At 39.9% G+C, this 18755-nt stretch overlaps 1 protein-coding gene across 1 annotated transcript in view; it reads right to left on the bottom strand.

Annotated features, from left to right (window-relative positions):
* UBE2W (ubiquitin conjugating enzyme E2 W) overlaps positions 1-11326 on the bottom strand; it is a 32315-nt gene extending 20989 nt beyond the window's left edge. Inside the window, exon 1 of the mRNA XM_054284715.1 lies at positions 11280-11326. Within this exon, the coding sequence (XP_054140690.1) occupies positions 11280-11294 (15 nt within the window). The 5' untranslated portion in view covers positions 11295-11326. The remainder of the gene's footprint in view (positions 1-11279) is intronic.
* Between the last annotated feature and the right edge of the window lie 7429 nt (positions 11327-18755).

Raw genomic sequence — 18755 nt, 5'->3', positions numbered from 1 at the left:
TACATTGATATTCTCTGGGGAGCTGTGCTTGCTTTACTGTCCTTTTCACATCACAAGACACTCTCTTCAATGTTGCTGCTAACCCATCAAAGGATTTCATATAGAAGCACCTTCCTGCTTGTCCACTTTCTATTAGGAGGGACTGGAAGAAAGCAGGCTGCAGACATATAGGGGAATACATGAAGGATGCACAAGCAATCTAACTTTGACATTTTCCTTATTTTTGATAGAGAATCTTATGCTTCAACATTCTGGTAATACAACTTTTAAGTAAGCCAGAACTAAAATGTATTAAATTAATAAAAACTTTCACAACCTAGAAGGAAACAGAACAGCTGAGTAAGAATATCAGAAACCCAAGACTGCTTAACAGCACAGTTCTTCTACTAAAGGAATAATAACATGCAAAATGCAAAGAAGTGACATAACCAGTAGTTTATAGAAGTATTTTCAAGTGGAAGTCTTTGAAACCAAAATTACTTTTTCCTTACTTATAGCTATATCTACAGGAAAGGATCAATCAGGGATGAAATCAAAGAACACAGCTTAACACTGATCCAAGCATCACTTCCAAAAGAAGTTTATTCAAGTACTTGAGACATGACTGACATAGCAATGGTTTGTATCCTGTTGCTAATTCTGTCAAACAGGATTTGTGCAACTCCTTCAGTGATCCTCCACAGATTTTCTAAGGTATCAAACTCTTAAGACTTCTTACAGCATATGGAAAAAAGAACACAAAATCAGCTGGCACCAGTGGAGTAAAACTCCTGACAGCTCCCCAGACAGCTCCCATCTACCTCTATCATTTCTATCCTGATAGACAGCACCCACTGTCTGCCATGGTTCAAGTTAAATGTATGTCTGAAGCCAACAGCTTCTAGCAAAAATACACACTCCTCTTTCTCTAAAGTGGCACATATCTTACTTGTCACCTCTGGAACTGCAGAGGTAACATCTCAAATGCCACAGCTGAATTCCCACTTGAGTTGATTCTTGGCGAGTCACACAAAGAAGCAGGCAGGGCCTGCACATAAAAAAGATGCAACTCATGAAAAGAGAGAGGGGGCAGCAATACAGGATAGGAAGAAATTTAGAGGTTTTCAATATTACTATTTCCAAATCAGCCCTAGAAGCAGGTAGTTTGTTCACTGTGTACAACTGAGCTGAATATTATAGCACATAAATGCTTATTAACAGATACAAAATAATTTCACTGGTCTCTGTGTCCCTGTTAGCTATCACAAGTGTCAATAACCTATATTCCTAAAGCATACATGGAATCATCACCATCACATTGCTCAAAAACAGGGGTTTTTTTTTTTCTGATTCTACCATAAACAAGGGGCACCCAAGGACAGACAGAACAACAGAGTTTAACCACAATCCCTCACAATGAAGTAATGCAAAGCTTCTTTTTTTCATGGTGGGTAAATCTTCTTTACCCACCACAAAAACTTCCCTAGCTCTTGGAGGCATGTGAAAATTACCTTTCTCAAGGCCTTTAAAAAGGAGTATCACAATGTCAGCCCTAAGCCCATTGCCAGAACTCTTACAACAGCTTTGCCCCTCCCTTGGAAAAGTGGAGCACGGAGAGTTAAACTTTAACAGAGCTAAGGGCAAACAAAAACGTGTGTACAGTGAAGTTAGAGGGGTCACTACCAAGTACAACTCAGGTACATACAGCTGACAGCACCCAGGCCAACCAGTAAGTGCTGCTTCAGGTAACATTTTATTCTTCATAACTGCAGTGGGAAAAGTGTACTTACAGAGGTATACTGGCTGCTGGTTAGCAGTAAAATATTAACACATTAATCCAATCAAGTTTGAATGTATGCCCACAGTCCTGCATTATTATTTCCTATGAGATGAAATTACAAACTTTGAGAAGAAAAATAATACAAAGAAAATAAAATAGCAATTCTTGAATACTTCACTTTTTGATGTTTCAAGAAATGCAACACAAAATGTTGCATTTAAATCAGCAATCAGCAATAAATCAGCAATACCTTAAATGAGTAAACTAAATTATGAGCTATCTTAGTCTAATACCTTACCTACAAACAACCTATTTCAGTGATCTTCTTTTTCATAGAGAAAAAAGCAAGAAGGAGCCCAAAGCAGATTCCCGAAAGACATGACATATTAAAGGAAGTGGTAAGAATTTGGTAGAAAATAGCTAGGGGAAAAGCAAAACTATCAGTAGAGCAGAAACATACAAGCAGAGCAAAAAGTGGCAAATGGACAAGCAGATTCCTTTCACTTCTGCTGGAGGAAATGTTTCATTGCCACACCTTATTTCACCATTAAAACAAGATGTGGGCAATTGAACTGAAATGTGGTGGCCATTTCACCTGGACTGGCAGAAACTCAACTAGCCACATCCAGTAAGGTAGTATCATGATGTTATGAAGAAACAATGATGGAATAGCAACTTCACAGACTAGGAAGCATGCAGGACCAAAACATCTGCACTTGAATTGTGTTACAAACCTTCTATTTCTATGCACTCAAATTCCCTTCTCTTTGTTGTAAAAAACTGTGAATGCAAGAAAGGAGTGATCTTCCAAGGCCAAGCCTTCCTGGGCACTGTAAACTCAAATCTTAATCTGGCTCAAAGAGGAAGAAAACTAACTCATAAATAGTTAGAAACTAAACAATAATCCCATAGGGGCTCCATTCTTCTATGTTGGTGTATATATATTTATATTAAGGTAAAGCTGCTGCACCCTAGGGAGACCTAACACTATTTCTTCCATAACTACAAAAACACTCTTCCACATCCAAAAATTTAAATGGGCCCAAACTCTGCTAGCACCAAAACACTGACAGTAATATGATAACATCCTGGCAAAGAATTTACATTTTGCTTATGAGCTACAGCCTGTCACCTCCTCCCACATGCAAGTTATGAAATGTTTCACAAAAAACATCCTTTCTGTTTTGGAGAAGTTCTTACATGCAGGAGACAGTCACTGTGCAGAGACAAACAGCAAGCTTGTGGCAGAAGAGGAGCTGCAAGCAGGCTGCAATGACAGTGTTGTACAACACCACCATGTTGATCCATAAGCAAAGCCTGACTGTTAGTACCAGCCACCAGCCTGAGAGCATATGACCACTAGAACTCTATTTTCAGTATTTCAGATTCTTCCATTCACATGTTTCTTACTGAAAAGTGCCTTAAATCCAGAATATGAAGCTCTAAACACCAAGTAGATAATTATGCTTTTCAAACTAAACTCATCTACAGAAGAAAAAATCCAACATATTTGAAACAGTATTGAAGTATTCCAGAAACTCATTGCACATTACTCTCTAATTAAAATACCAAAAAGCTGTCAAACAGAAGAGAAACAACATAAAGACTAACAGTGGTGACATTTAAGAAAAAGTTACCTGCTACACTCCATCTCACTACTAAAGAAATCTAGAGAATGACAGTTGCTTCAAATAAAAACCCCTTTATTTCCCAGTCAACCAGGTCATTCAAGAAAGTCCTTGCAGATTATGTCCCATAATTCAGGTGAGATCATTCACTCCAGACTCTCAAACACACAAACCATCCAGATACTTGATTATCACAATCCTGCCTGAACTCTTCCTGTCAAAGTTGTTCTAGTAAGCTTTAGTCAAGGCATAGAGGAGGAAAGATCGATAATTGTCTGGATGTGGTCAATTAAAGCTTCAGCAAGATGCAAAACCAAACAGCTCCACAAAATACTCTGTCCTTGTTAAAAAGTAACACTGGGATTTTAGCTCAAAGAATTGTTTTTCAGTTTTATCTATTTTTGGCTGAATAGCAGGTTTTCAATCTATACTGAGAATGCAGAAGCAGATTAGTCTGCTCCTCATTTCTAATAAAACATGTTAACATCTGGCAACTGAGTTCTAATGTTATTTCCTCAGACCAATCCTGACTTCAAGATCCGAACCTCGAGCATTTTGCACATTTCTCTCATTTTAAAGGAACCAAATGGCAATGCATAAACCTTGTTTATTGAGGTTCCTATCACTCATCTTTTGTTCTTCTGAGCATTCAAAAATTTCAAAAATCCAGTTATGGATTAAAGGTGATGGGAGGAAGGATTGTTGATTTGTCAGTTTGATAACAGAATATTATCTTCATATGCTCCAAGATATTCTAAAATATTTGACTGAAAGGTCAAAGCAACAATCCTCTTTAAAAGAGAATAATGCACTTGACTAAACTCACTAAGAGACAAGATCAACCTGAAATCGTAACTACAGTATAATTAAAGATAAATCACAGTAACTATACACACACAAAGGAAACATTCTGTACTTCACAGTCTGAAAAGCTTTTTGCCAGATAATCAAATTTTTCACAATGAACCTGTCATTTGAAAGAAAATTAAGTGGAATCCACTATTACAGGATAAGATGAAACTGACAGCGAGTCACCTGCTTTGTAAATGGAGCCTTTAAATGTACCAACGCCCAGCACAAGCCTCACGCAGTAATAAAAAGTCAACCGCAGATCATTTTATCTTTTAAAGACAAGAGTCTGGCACTACTTGAATTGCTTCAGTTACAAAAATTAATTTAAGAAAACAGTGAAGGCTGGCACAATGAGGTCAACCATATGTTTACCAGGGAATTTCTCAACCTTATAGAAACATAGTTGGTAACCAAGATAAAGTGTTCTATTCTGACAAAAAGCATTTTAGACAGAAAAAGAGGTAAAATGTTGGAAGTAGCAAATAGCAACAAGATTTAAACACTCATTCAATTCATACCCCTAAATATGACAGGGGGAGAGATTTTCACTTAAGAAGGGTCAAGGAAACGGATTGGATTTAGGTTTCTTATTAGTGGCCACCAATTCCTAATGAAGAAGAAATAAATAAATCAATATGAACAAGTAGCATCAAATTCTATGAAGCATTTTATTACAGCAGACTTTCAGGGATGATATTTGCTATGCTCTACTAAACTATTATCATTATTTACTGACACATATACAGATTTTCTTCTTGAAGCTGATTAAGCAGTACTTTTAATTAAGTTGAATAAAAAAAGATTACAAACAACTTTGTATTTGTAATCACCCAAGGAGAAACAATTATTTTTTAGTACTGTGTATGAAAGGATGAATAGCTGGTATCCTCAATGAGATCATTAATTAGCAAAAATGAGGCAACTCACAATTCCTGACTTACCACCACTAACTTCTGTCTTTCCTTTATTAACACATTAATATTGCTTTCAGGAAGGTAAATTATAAGGTTTTCTCCCTTCTTTCCCTGCCATCCCTGACTGATACCTGTTTTTCATACCAGTAATTAAGGTCACCTGAGGAAAAATAAGCAAACAAAAAACTGAACTGCAAAGGCTTGCACAGATTCCAGAACCTATTTTTGAACAAAGCAAAGTAAAAAAAACCAACAAAACAAACAAGCCAAACAACCGCAGAGGCTCGATCAGATTCCAGAATACCTTTTGAAAGCCTTCAACTATCAAAGGCAGGCAGAAGGCACGTTACGTGACCTTCATTGATCACAAAATGCTGCCTACTGGCTCTTTTTATTTAAAGCATTTAACCTATTTATTTTCATTTGCTTTCAGTAAATGAACTTGTAATAGGTTTCAGTGAATAGATAATACTAGCTCTTCCTCCCTCCAAAAGACAAAAACTATAAATCCAGCTGACAGTTCTGTCACAGTCCTTGACTACTTCAAAGCCATGCAAGACACACAAAATTTCTGCTCCAAGAACTTTCGTCATCCTCTTCCCCTGTGCCCTAGTGGAAATTTTAGCCTGGAATCTGCTTGAACGCTCATGTCTCAGCTGTACACCAAGTTGTGAGAGACAGGATCTAATGCTGTGAAGGCATTTGCGCTGGCTGCACAGAGCTGTGACTGGGTGAATTCGGGGCAGCTGTGCCTTCTCTCCTCCACGTGAGCAGGGGCAGCTTAACCTCAGCCTCTGGGCGTAGCCGCCAGCACGGCCCAGACCTGTACAACACAGTGAACATGCTTTAGTCTGAAACTGCGCTTGGCAGGACTGCAGCAAACAATCAGAGAAAGTACTCGAGCACTGAGTTTCACACATTGTTTGAGCTAAGCTGCTTTAGCTTATTAATGACAAACCCACAGAGCCTTCCAAGGGAGCAGCTTAACAAGACAACATTCCCTGGCTCTTGCAAATGTACTGTGTTATATTTTTCTCTTCTCAGAACTTGAATAGCTAGGTCTAAACACAAGCATAAGATACTATAAAACTCAGAGCAAAAAAATAATTTTAATCAACCAGAATTACTCTTCTTTACAACAAACACCTGTCTATTTTCCTGATTGAAATCATACACATATTCACAAGTGTTCAACGTGAAAGGTTGAAAGCATCCATGGTTTTTCACATTTTAGCTGTATAGTTGGTCTATTTGTAAGGAAGAGCTGCTGACAGTACTCAGGGGACACTTGTTTCAATAAGTTTTTCCATTACTGCTTTCTTTCTCTGAAGTGAATTCTTCCATCCTAGCTCAAAAATTCTGCAGCTGCTACACAACAAAGTATTTCCCAAAATTCTATTTACACAGGCAGACATAAAAACAAGCAAATGTGACTCCTTAGGGCCAAAAGCCATAACTTCTATTTTATTTATCTTTACTGAATGAAGACTATTAATTTTAATAATTTTCAGTTGATATTCAAGACAAAATTTTATTAATAAACTCCCAAGATTAAATTAACTCATCTTGGTAAAATTACTAAGAATTTTGTATTTATCTTACTTCACTCTAGCATGGTTATATACCAAAGCTGATACAGCACACATCAGTACAGACTGATTACCAAAAGTTATGTAAAGGACTGGCAATCTCTTAGCAGACAGAGGAAATTATTTTTACTGTCTACTCATTCCGGTTTCAGTTATGGTACTCACATTTCTCAGTTTAAATAATTACTGAAATTTTTATCTTCAACAGCATTTCCCCAATGGAACCACTAAATACTTTATTAACTACCAATAATTTTATTCTGTTTATATCCCAGAATTGATTATATAGCTACAGTACCCACTAATTTTCTTTTTCGAAACAACACAAATAGCATCCCATACTGTGACATTTAACAGCACAGAACCAATGTGCACAACCATCCAAGTTCCAATTCACCGAAAGCTTTCCTCATTTAGCGTTGGGGCTTTGGCTTTTTTAAAAATAGTTTAATACTTTTTTCTGGACAAAGCTTTTAAATAAGAACAAATTATTGCCAAATCATTAAATAAAAACACTGCCAGGGTTGAGCAAAGATTGTGCAATAAGTAATTGTTCTGAGAACAGCTGGAAACACAGAACTTCCACTAACACTAGAAGCACAGGTAAAGAATAGAAGGAAGTGTAACTAAGAGTGTATGTGTTTTTTTCTGGAGATTTCAGTGGCCTGTAACTATTTTCCTCAACCCCCACCCCACTGACTGAAAATATTGGGGTGAAACTTGCAGGACGTTTTCATGTTGTTACTAGCTTGCATTCTGTGATTCAAGTTCACTGGGATCTCAAACTGGCCATGAATTCTGCATCACCATCTCACACAGTTATTTTATTAAACAGTTGCTTAGATACACCTTTTAAAAAAAATTCCTTTGATGGAACAAGAATTTTCAAGTAGCATTTTATGTTGTTGTGTGCAGGCAATTTGATGGTAGCCCACCACAGCAGTTTTTGAGGCACGACAGAGAAGCACAGTGGAAGCCAACATCCTTTACTGAAGTTGTTTGTGTCATTCATTGCATTAGCTCTGCATTCCATCAGATGTAAATACCTACAAGTACAAATCTTATGTGCCTAACTTTGCAGAATACATGAGAAGCTACTCTGGTGATAAAAAAACCTAAAACCATCTCTCTAAATATTCTCACGGATTCACAAATAAATCCAGGGTTTGTAGTATTTAAACTAAAAAGAACTGAAGGGTAAATCATAGTAATTAAGACGTCAGTATTATTAATAAAGTCAAATCTTTCAAGTTTACGATGCAAATAGTTAATCTCTGGACACTGAGGGAAAGGCTTTAATAATTTAACACTTGGTACAGCAATGATGTATTTTCTGTGCATTTTGAACTGAACTTCCTTACTGTATTTTTACCTGCTCTTCCATTCATAAGGCAAGTCCTGTGTTTCCAGCTGTTCTGAGAACAACTGTTTACTGTTTCTCCAGTATTTGCCTTTAAAGGCTTCAGACTACTAAAGATGCTGTATCACAATTTTCTAAAGCAAATCCATCCTCTTCCCTTGTTCTACATTACTTGTACCTTTTCAGAATATTTATGTGTTTTTATCCAGGAGAACATTGCACAAGCTTGGGCTTTTTCTGGGAAAATTCTTGAAAATAAGTGCTCTTTCCTTCAAAGGCTTGTCTGGGGTATGTTAGCTTTTTTTAAGAAAAAATATGATTTGCAAAAAAGTTATGCAAACCAGGTTTAAACAAGTTCAGCAATGGCAAATTAGCAACAACACTGTGGTTAGAAAATAAACACAAGATCTCATAAGCATTAGCTTCTATTATCACAGAGAAAAAGGGTTACAGAGAACTCCCATTAAAGACTGTCCACACAGACAAAAATCACTGTAATTTCAATGATACACACAAAGGCTCAAAGTCACAAGTTACTGTGCATCCACTGAACTGCAGTAACTGTCCAGGTCGATGCTCAGAGCCATCAGCAAAAAGGGGCAATTTGTTACAGGTTTCAAAACTTCACAGTAGACTAAGAACAGGCTAATCAGATAACTCTTGTAACTTAATCTGAGACTTTTCAGTGGATCTGTAAAAATAAAATGCAATTAACCTGGTGCATCATAGACTGTTGTATAAAATTACAGCAGTTTAAGAAGTAACTAGAACTTACTCTGTGCAATGTACCATTTTTATCAATAAAATCCATAATATTGTCACAATGGTACAGTGTCAGACCACTGGTACAGTCAGAGATGGCAATGAGTTACACAAATATTTCAATGTGTAACAACGTGTGTTTAAAAACACTATACTTTATCAGAAAAAGGGCATCTTTTTGTTGTGTCAGGCAACTTAGAAGAGAGCAATAATTATAATATATTATTCTGAACCAAAAAAAAACCCCACTTAAAATTAGAGATATCCATTTCCTTTGTAAAAGATTTTTTCACACTGAACACTTAAATGTTAATTGATAGAATTCAGAGGCTTGAAATCTTGCTCATCTGGGAGCATGTCCATGATAAACTTACTAGTTCACTCACTAAATTTTCATTTATGCTTCCTGTTTACAAGTCCTTTCCAACATGCTAAACGACATTATTAAATTAGTAGTTTACTAAACATAGGAAAGAGTAATTAGAGCATCATGCAATTAGCCATATATAGACAAAAAACCTCCATAAATGTCCTTGAATCTCTTATCAAAAGACAACAGAACATCACATAAGAAAACAAAAAGGGTCATCTTACAGCTGGTATTTCTAAAATGAAAGCAATTACAACATCAGGCTTACCATGGCTGTAATTTCAGGAAGCAAGTATTACCCTGCACACATCTGACATTTAGGCAACATTGGTCATTCATGTATCCTGAACAGCCTCATTTAATATATAACCATTTTTTCCCCTTTACAGAAGGAGCAACAGGAATTAGGGTGAGGCACGCTGCAGAAGGTCATTTACTAGGCCAGAGACACAGTACAGCTTTACCAAGCCCTTTTACAAAGTGCCTCTCTCCTGCCACTTCCCTACTTTTCACAGTTTTATAAAAGACACTTAATAAACTATAGCCTCTGCTTTGCAGCTGAGCTTGTAAAAGTCTGCCTATTAGAAGAAGAGCATTGCAAAAATGCATTTGCCAGATAGAGGTAATAAAACCAAGGCACATCAGACTACCTGCCTAAGCTACTGCTAGAAGAACATTCTGTACAGTGTGTTCAATTTCTTGATCTCGTTTCATTTCACTAACTCTGAAACACACTATGGAATGGTGGGGGGAGGGGGAGTTATGCTTCTAAACTTCAGGAGAATAATTTTTATCCCAGACAGTTCAGTTTAACATTTTAACTCTTTTTGGATATACTAAATCCAGGTTATTAGGAAAATTAAACAAATTTCACTCATTTTGTACACTCTTTCTGTGCTGTTCTATTACTAGTGAGAAAAAATGTAAGCTATACTGGACCAAAATGAGAGAGATCTAGATGATCCAAATATAAAAACAAAACGGAAAACTATAAATATCCAAGGAAAAATAGAGAAGGTGCTGGTTAAATAAGAAGAGACAGGGGCCACTGCAACAAAACCTAGGGCTCTTTTCTCCTGCCCCAGTCGTAATAAAGCACCACCCACTCAGAGCAGCACACAGTGAAAGTGATCCATTCCACCAGAGCAATTTCTGCAGCCCCTATTTAAGAACCCCTTCAGAGTCGGTATGAATGAATAATTCAGCTGGAAATACCTTTCAGGCAGCGGGATGTTCCATCCTACTCTACCTACAGCAATACCATCCGGCCCAGAAAGCCAGACGTTACCTGTCCACACAGCTGACACCGCAGTGCAACCTTGTTTTACGGAGAGAAAGAAAACCCCACGGGGAACACGCGGCTTGGAGCAGGACACGCCTGACCCAGTCCCCCTTGTGCGGGGGAATTACAGCGCCGGAACCCCAGGGAACGGGAGCTCTGGTCACGGTCCCCGCGATGGCACGGGGAGGGTCCCGCTGCCCGCACGGTGTGACACACACAGACACACAGATACAGACACCTACATACATACACACACATAGAGACACACAGACACATACATACATACACACACACACACACACACACACTGACATACACAGACACACGGCCATGGCGCCCAGCGGGGCTGCGGCCCCCCGCTCCCGGGGGCAGGGATCCCTTCGCCCTTCCCTCGTCTGCCCAGGAAGCGGCGGCATCGCTGCCAGACGCCTCCCTGAGGCGCCTCTTCCCCCGCGCCCGCCCCGCCCGCCGCCGTCCGGGTCCCAGCCTCGCCCCTCACACCTCTGCGCGTCTCACCTCCATCCCGGACCTTCCCTGCCGCCACCTGCCCTCCCCAGCCCCGCCACCCGGGACCTCGACGCCCTCAACTTCTGCCCGGGCGGTTCCTCCCTCCGAGCCGCTCTTCGCGCCACGCACGCACGCGCCCGGAGGAACGGCTGCTCCCGGCTCCCCCCGGCTCCCCCCGCCGCCGTCACCGCCGCCGTCACCGCCGCCGCCGCCCGGCCCCAGCGCTGCCCCCCGGGCTCCGCCGCAGACGCCTCACCTGCATCGACGCCATGATGGATCCGCCTCCTCCCCCTCCCCTCTGCGCCGCCGCCGGGGCGGCCCCGCCCCGCGAGCTCCCCGGTCACGTGCCCGTGCCCGCCCGTTGAGCGGCTGCGCGTGCGCGGGGCTTGGGCGAGGCGAGGGCGCTGCGGGCGGGCCCGAGGAGCGCGGGCGGCGCGGGCGGGCGGTGTTTGTGTGTGAGCCGCAGCCCTCGCGGCCAGGGAGGCTCCCCCGGCGCTGCCCGCACCCTGCTCGCCCTGCGGGCCGGGCGGGAACGGCGCGGTGTCCGTCACCGCTACCCGGGATGGGGTTGGTCCCCTGCCGGCTTCAGCTTGTGAAGGTTTTTAGAGCTGTACCTGCAGAGTGTTTAAGTGACTCAGTTAATGCGGACTGCGCCCCTTCGGTTTGTGGGTTTCTCCTGGCTCCCCTCACTCCATACAATCATAGAACCACAGAATGTTAAGGAGTGGGAAGGGACTTTGAAGATCATCCAGATCCGACACCCCCGCCATGGGCAGGGACATCTCCCACCAGACCAGGCGGCCCAGAGCCCCTTCCAACCTGGCTTCCAGCACTGCCAGGGGTGCGGCACCCACAAACCTGGCTTCCAGCACTGCCAGGGGTGCGGCACCCACAAACCTGGCTTCCAGCACTGCCAGGGGTGCGGCATCCACAAACCTGGCTTCGAACGCTGCCAGGGATGGGGCATCCACAAACCTGGCTTCCAGCACTGCCAGGGGTGCGGCATCCACAAACCTGGCTTCCAGCACTGCCAGGGGTGCGGCACCCACAAACCTGGCTTCGAACAGTGCCAGGGATGAGGCATCCATAAACCTCCTCCTCCAGTGCCTCACCACCCTCACAGTAAAGAGTTTCTTCCTGATATCTAACCCAAATCCCTCTTCTCTCGGTGTGTCCCATTACTCCACGTTCTGTCACTAGATCCCGCCGCAGGTCGGCCCGGGCCGGGTGGGCCCAGGCCCGAAGCGCAGGCCTCCCGGTGAGCGGCTCTCCTGCTGTGCGCCCTGTCCTTGTCCTTCTCCTTCTCTCCCCGTCCCTGGGTGCTGCTCGGCCACGGGTCATCTGATTTTCCTGCACCGGTGTCTGAGTCCAAATGAACGTGGGTGTATTTTAAGTCGGAGCATTTCTGGATTCTACGTTTTCCTTTCCGACTGGACTAATCCCTGTCCTTTGCACCAGATGATCTTGCCATATCTGTGTAGGTGAAAATAAACAGGCAGCACTCGGTAGAGTGACTGTGTGCGGTCAATAAATTAAACAACTTGCGGAAACACGCTTCATAAAGCTGGTATTTCTGCTGTAGTATTTCAGACTTAACGGATCCTCAAGACAAATCTACAAAATGTTTATCCAAAGACAACCTATAAAATTTATAATCCCAGTGGTTATGTAAAACTAAGGATTTAACAGAGGAACTGATTTTATAGGTCATTATAATCCTCATCTTCCCACAGTTTATGCTGCACATTCCAAAAACACTGAAGCCCCTTCCTCTGTCCCTTCACCCCTCTCCTTTCTGATGATATTAAAAAATCCTTGTCACCTCTGCTCCAGTGGTAGCCCTGATTTTTTCTTCAGAGATGGCCTTATAAGCAAAAACTAAATTATTGAATAATCGTTTGCAGTTTGTATTACCTTTGAAATCTTTACTTTTAGACCTCTAGAAGGGTTCTGCAGCCAAAATCCTGTCTACCTAGTTCGACCATATTATTTAGTGTGATGCAAGTACTATCTTTATGTACAAGTTTCACCTTCTGGTATGTTTTTAATATACAGCAATGTTTAACTGTTTAAAAACAGTTAACTGGAGGAAACACAAAACCTCAGCACAACATAGCATCAGTTTCCAACTTTTATCCAGTATCAACACTGCCATCGATGTTAAAGCAAGCACACAAACTTGGGGTTTGCTTAAAAGGCAGAACCCTTTAAGCAGAAGACAGCAGGAGTATCCTTGCCCTGTGAGGTAGCTGCAGAAGTAAACAAGCCTCTTGGCTTTGCAGGAGTTTGCTGAAGACAGAATCAATATTTGTTGATTTTTGTGTAGGAAAGGAAATTAGCCTGCCAAAAGTAAGGATGGGAAAAGTATCCTCATGTAAGTTGCATCCTATACATTTGTCTTCTAAATTCAATTCTCATTCACAGACTATGGCCTCCTGATGCCATGCAACCTGACATTGCTCAACCACGTTTTCCCTGGAAGTCAGTATTTATTACTATATGATTTTTGCAAGACCATTTAGGTTGCAGAGGATTTGTTGCATTGAGCAGATGCATAGAGCTGGTAAAGATTTCTCTTTGCTGCAGCTCTTCAGAATGAACTTAGGCTGTTACAGCACTAAGTGGAACATTTCTGTTTTACTTGTTGTCGTTGTTTTGCATGATCCAAACATATGTTTATCCTAAAATGCATCTCTTAATGCCATATGCCACAAAGACAGCAAGAACATCAAGTTTAAGCAATGGACATGTGTTCAGTTATAAACATGGACATATTGACTATCTGTGTTGATGTAATCACAGCGAGATACAACTGATTTCAAACCATTATACTCAGTTTCTTAAACCTCTTCCAGAAAACCCTGTTGAAGGTCAGAAGATATAAAGCAGCATAAGCTTGTGAATGCCAGAACACTTCACAGACTGCAAGCTGGTTTTGCGTAGAAAGATCAGCTTTGTGGTCTTAGGCAAATTGTATTCAGTACAAATATGACTTCTACTCTGTAATAAAGGAAAATTATCTCTGGATGAAAAGTCACTTTTGCAAAAAAATCATAGCTTTTAACTGCCCTTATGCTCAATAAGTCTTTTTTATCTATCACACAGAACTTTTCAATATTAAAAACAAGTTACCTACTATGTTTTTTAACTGAAGTATTGTTTACTGAGATAACATCATCCATGCTGCAAATCCTACTCCTGAGGATAGCAGGCATGAAAAGGAAGGGATAGTTTGCCCTACATATAAATAGAGCATGAGTTAATTACTACCTACTCAATCTTAACTGGGTATGTAAGTAATTAAAGCATTACACTACAGCTGAAACTCGTGGGCAGAATCCCCCGTTCCTGAATACACTTTGAGTTTATTCTTGCAGGACTACCAAAGGTGTCTTTTATGACTGTTGTCACATCTTGTTTTTTAAAGTGTTATGCAATGCCTAATATATACGTGAAACATGTTTTTAGCTCCTTGTCCTCATGGGAATAGGGGAATCTGGAGAATTATCCCTGTGTTTTATTGGTTTTTTTTTTTCCTTTCCTCATTTCTTGGTAACCTGGCTTGCAGAGATGTTTTTGTACAGTGCATAACACTATAGGGATTAGGGAATCAGTCCCATAAGCACAGTAAGAAAATAAACACTATTATCAGACTCCCAGAAAGAATATATGAACATCAGTACCTTCTTAAGTTATCCAGTAATCCCACTAAGGAAAGGCCCTAATTCCCAGAGAGGTTAAATTTCACTCGGAGTAAGTTATTGTAATTTGGTTTTCATTTCAGTTTTGACCTTTACTATGCAAAACATGTAAGAAAACACTTCTGCATTTAACCCTTCCTAATCTGTTGCAGGTATAAAGAGGGATGACATAATAACTGGTTCCTTAAAATGACTGCTTTAGTATTTCGCTAATGCAGCCTGATCTTTCACCAGTCAACCTAAGTTCTGCCAGAGATTTCAAGGATCAGAGACCTGGGTCCCAAATATTCAAAGCTTATGAGGTAAGATTTAATTTAATCTGTTATCTTCATTATTTCAGAGGCTATCTTACACTGATCTGATCAACTACATGTTTATGACTCGCATATCGAAAACATATGGAGCAAATAATGAAATTGTACCTCCTACTAATTTTTTTTTTGGTAAATATTCTTGAAGTTGACCTAAAAATCCACTTTTCTTCAGAGTTTGCAAAACCTTATACTTACAGGAAAAATGCAAGTAATGTTCAAACTGCATTTATTAGATAATTGATATACCAAGACAGTTTCACAAAGGTAAAATATAATTCTTGATAATGATCCCTATAATTTTACATTCTATTCCCATCTTGTCCATGTTTTCAAACGTCACCAAACATTTTTTCCTCTGTTCTCACCCTTTTTTTTTCTGTATAATTTTTCTACACACTGAACTGTTACTACTATTATGATTCCAGGTGCTAAAATGACACAAGAGCTCAATTTCTTTTGCCTGTGCCCGCTGCACTTTTTAGCTTTTCATCTTGTCTCCTTGCACAGAAGTCAATTGTACATTCATGTAACTCCCCTCATTACTGGAGTGGCATCACACCTGTAATCTGCAGTGTCAGGAGACTGCATCTCCTGAGCATGGAGGACTCCCTGCCCCTCAGAGGAATTGTGCCAACTGCTTCTTCCGCTCCTACCTGCCAATTTAGGAAGGACACTGAGTTTAAAAGCTCTGTGGAATGAAGATCATCTTATAAACAAGCTTGGTGCATCTGCAGAAACCATCAACTAAAGATGCAGAATCAAAGAAATGCAATATTATATCAAGAATATAAAAGTAATAAATTGCACATATAGCTAAAAATGAAAATAGCCTATTAAAACTAAGTTAAAATTGCAAGATAACTTTGAGTTGTTGAGATTTTATTGTTGATTTATTCCTTAGGGATTATGTAGGTTTTTCATCAACAGTGTATTTAATTTTCATCTTAGTTCTTAATAGTAACAGGCAAAATGTCATTTCCATCCCAGGGCTTTCAAAGGGATGAAAAGATGCTGAAGAAAAGAAAAGTCTCACCTTATTCCTAATCTGCTACAAGGGTAGGAGAGGGTAATGTTATTCTAAGATGATATATACCTCCATTTCTTCTCCTGTTTAGGATTTGACCATTTTGAAGCCACTGGGTGATCTGGGCCTTTCATCTTATCCCCAGGAAGACTAAACTACCAATGTGATTTCCATCAGATCAGAAAAGAATTTTCTGATATTTGTAATATTTCATATTATGTGGAGATACAGTTATAATTACAGTTTTAATTACTGCAGTGCAAGAAGGAGGACATGGGGCTAGGGAAAGGGGTGGAATTGTCTGCTTTAGTAATATGCAGAATCACAGAATGAGTCAGGTTGGAAGGGACCACAGTGGGTCACCTGGTCCAACCTCCCTGCTGAAGCAGGGGCATCCCAGAGCACAATGCTCAGGGTTACATCCAGGAGGTTCTTGAATATCCTCCCCAGTGAGGGAGGCTCCACAACCTCTCCAGGCAGCCTGTTCCAGTGCTCAGTCACCTGTAAAGAAGTTCTTCCTCATATTCAGGTGGAACTTTCTGTGCATCAGTTTCTGCCCATTGCCTCTTGCCCTATTGTTTGGCACCATGTGCTGTAATTACCAACTTGTAGTAATTGTCAAACCATGTTTTTAGGCAGCAGGAGTCCTCTAACTCTTTTAAATGCTCTTTTTATCTTTAAATGTAAAGATAAAAACTTATAAAGACACAAAGCTGTAAAAATTTAATAAGGACTGAGTAGGACATATACTTAATTAGGTAGATGAATGCATTTAAAAGTGTAATGTTGTGTAATTATTAAAAGTTCTTCCACATCAAAAGCATCCATAGCCCATGTGAGCAGGTTGATTACTGTGTCTGTCAAATCCAAGTGTTCGGGAGCTGCTCAGTGATAATACCCCCAAGATTTGAACCTAATTATAATTTAGTAATTTTATTTTGTCTCCAAAACCTGTGATCTGGAGGCTCCTCAGGTGACTCCAAGAGTTACATCAATACCTTGTTCGTGGTGTTATTATTAGGAATGCACAGAAGTGAGTCTGACTTCATAACCAACAAAGAAGATAAAGAATTTTCAAAATGAAGGAGCTGTTTGGTTTTGCCAGCCTAGAAGCAAGGTAAAACTACTGAAGAGGCATCTTGGGTAACCTCTACAGATACAGATGTGTGATAAACCACCACAGCTCCCAAGGGCTGAGAAGAAACTGTGTACATCAGACTGCATACTGTCCTTACTGGACCCTGCACACTACTTACAGAGCCTGAAGAATTTAATTTCTCAGGCCTGTACACCAAGGTGACACTGGTCCAGCCTGTCAGTTTATTTAATGTCCCTCGGGAAAGACAAGACTTCATATGGGATACAACTACCATGAACCAGAGCCATGATATAAAAACAGAATGGGTGAGCAGTTGACTATTTCAGCTGAGTATTTTCAGATGTTCTCTCCTTAAGTCACAGTTGTTTATTACAAGTCAAATATCTATGACAACTGTGAAAGCAGCTTAAATGTTAAATATTGATATATCATTTTCATGTTTCATTTGTAGCAAACTACAAATAATTCTGACTCAAATGGAGTGTCACTTCTGAAAAACATTATATGTCAGCTTAGTATGGTAATGCGGGAAGCTTTTCCCTGTATAGAAAGAGAAAATAAATCCTTTGTGCCAAATGCATTCAAATTCTAGATATTTTTTAAACTTGGTGATACCAGCTAAAATTGACAGCTTTTTAATCTGCATAACAGGCATCCCATTGTTTTGCTAGACAGAGTAATAAGAATTCAAAGCAACATAAGATACAGATTATGTATTATTTATAGTTTTGTGCAGTGGTGATTTGGTAGATACATTTTTATTAGTGTAAATAGGATACCAGTAGTATTTTTTTCCATGGGAAGAAAAGCCTTAGCTATGAATTCTCACCTGAAAAGGCAGTTTTCAACATGAATCAATGGAATTAAAATTATTTGTTTTTTTAACTTCAAAGTAACTTCTGGTTGAAGAAATTAACTACAAATAAATACAGAATTGCATTAATCCATTCGTGTATTCACAAACTAATCCCACAAAACTATCCTGAAAACTAGCAACTTTATCACTAAACTGTAAATTTTAATTTATTTAGAAGCTCTCATGTGGTTACTTTCTCTGATCTAAAAGGCAGTACATATTTAAGGGGCACTTTTAATTTAACTTTCCAATTCTACACTCAATATGTGAGACAACAAAACATTACATGACTCACATCTTGAAAACTGATGACAAAAGTTCAAAAGGATAAAATGTTGAAGTACTCCATTTGTCAAAGAACAATCATGATCTCGCAATTCTGATCTCCTCCCATTTAGCATGAGAAGAAAATCCTGTATTCTGTAAACATAAAACAGTAACATGGTAATGACAGAGAGACAGATTTTTTGGTTGTTGTTTTGTAGGGTTTTTTTTTAAATCTCAGTGACCTTTCTCCCATACAGGAGAAATTGCACAACCTACATTCCAGATGCAGCATATGCAAAGCTTTATTTCATGACACATAACACTTGTTAAAACTCGATAAAAACTCCCTCTTTTCTCTGTGCTGCCTTAGTGATGACACTCAAGTTTCACAGGTGACTAATAATAATCACAGAATCTACTTTGTCCTCTTTGCTAGCTCATCCAAACACTGAGCTGCACCTGCAGTTCACA

The sequence above is a fragment of the Melozone crissalis genome, unplaced genomic scaffold (genome assembly GCF_028551555.1).
Source record: "Melozone crissalis strain CALT ecotype California unplaced genomic scaffold, PUWL_Pcris_2 ptg000042l_1, whole genome shotgun sequence".
Taxonomy (NCBI): domain Eukaryota; kingdom Metazoa; phylum Chordata; class Aves; order Passeriformes; family Passerellidae; genus Melozone; species Melozone crissalis.
The sequence above is the reverse complement of the archived record's forward strand: the minus strand, read 5'-3'. Positions and strand labels throughout refer to the sequence as shown.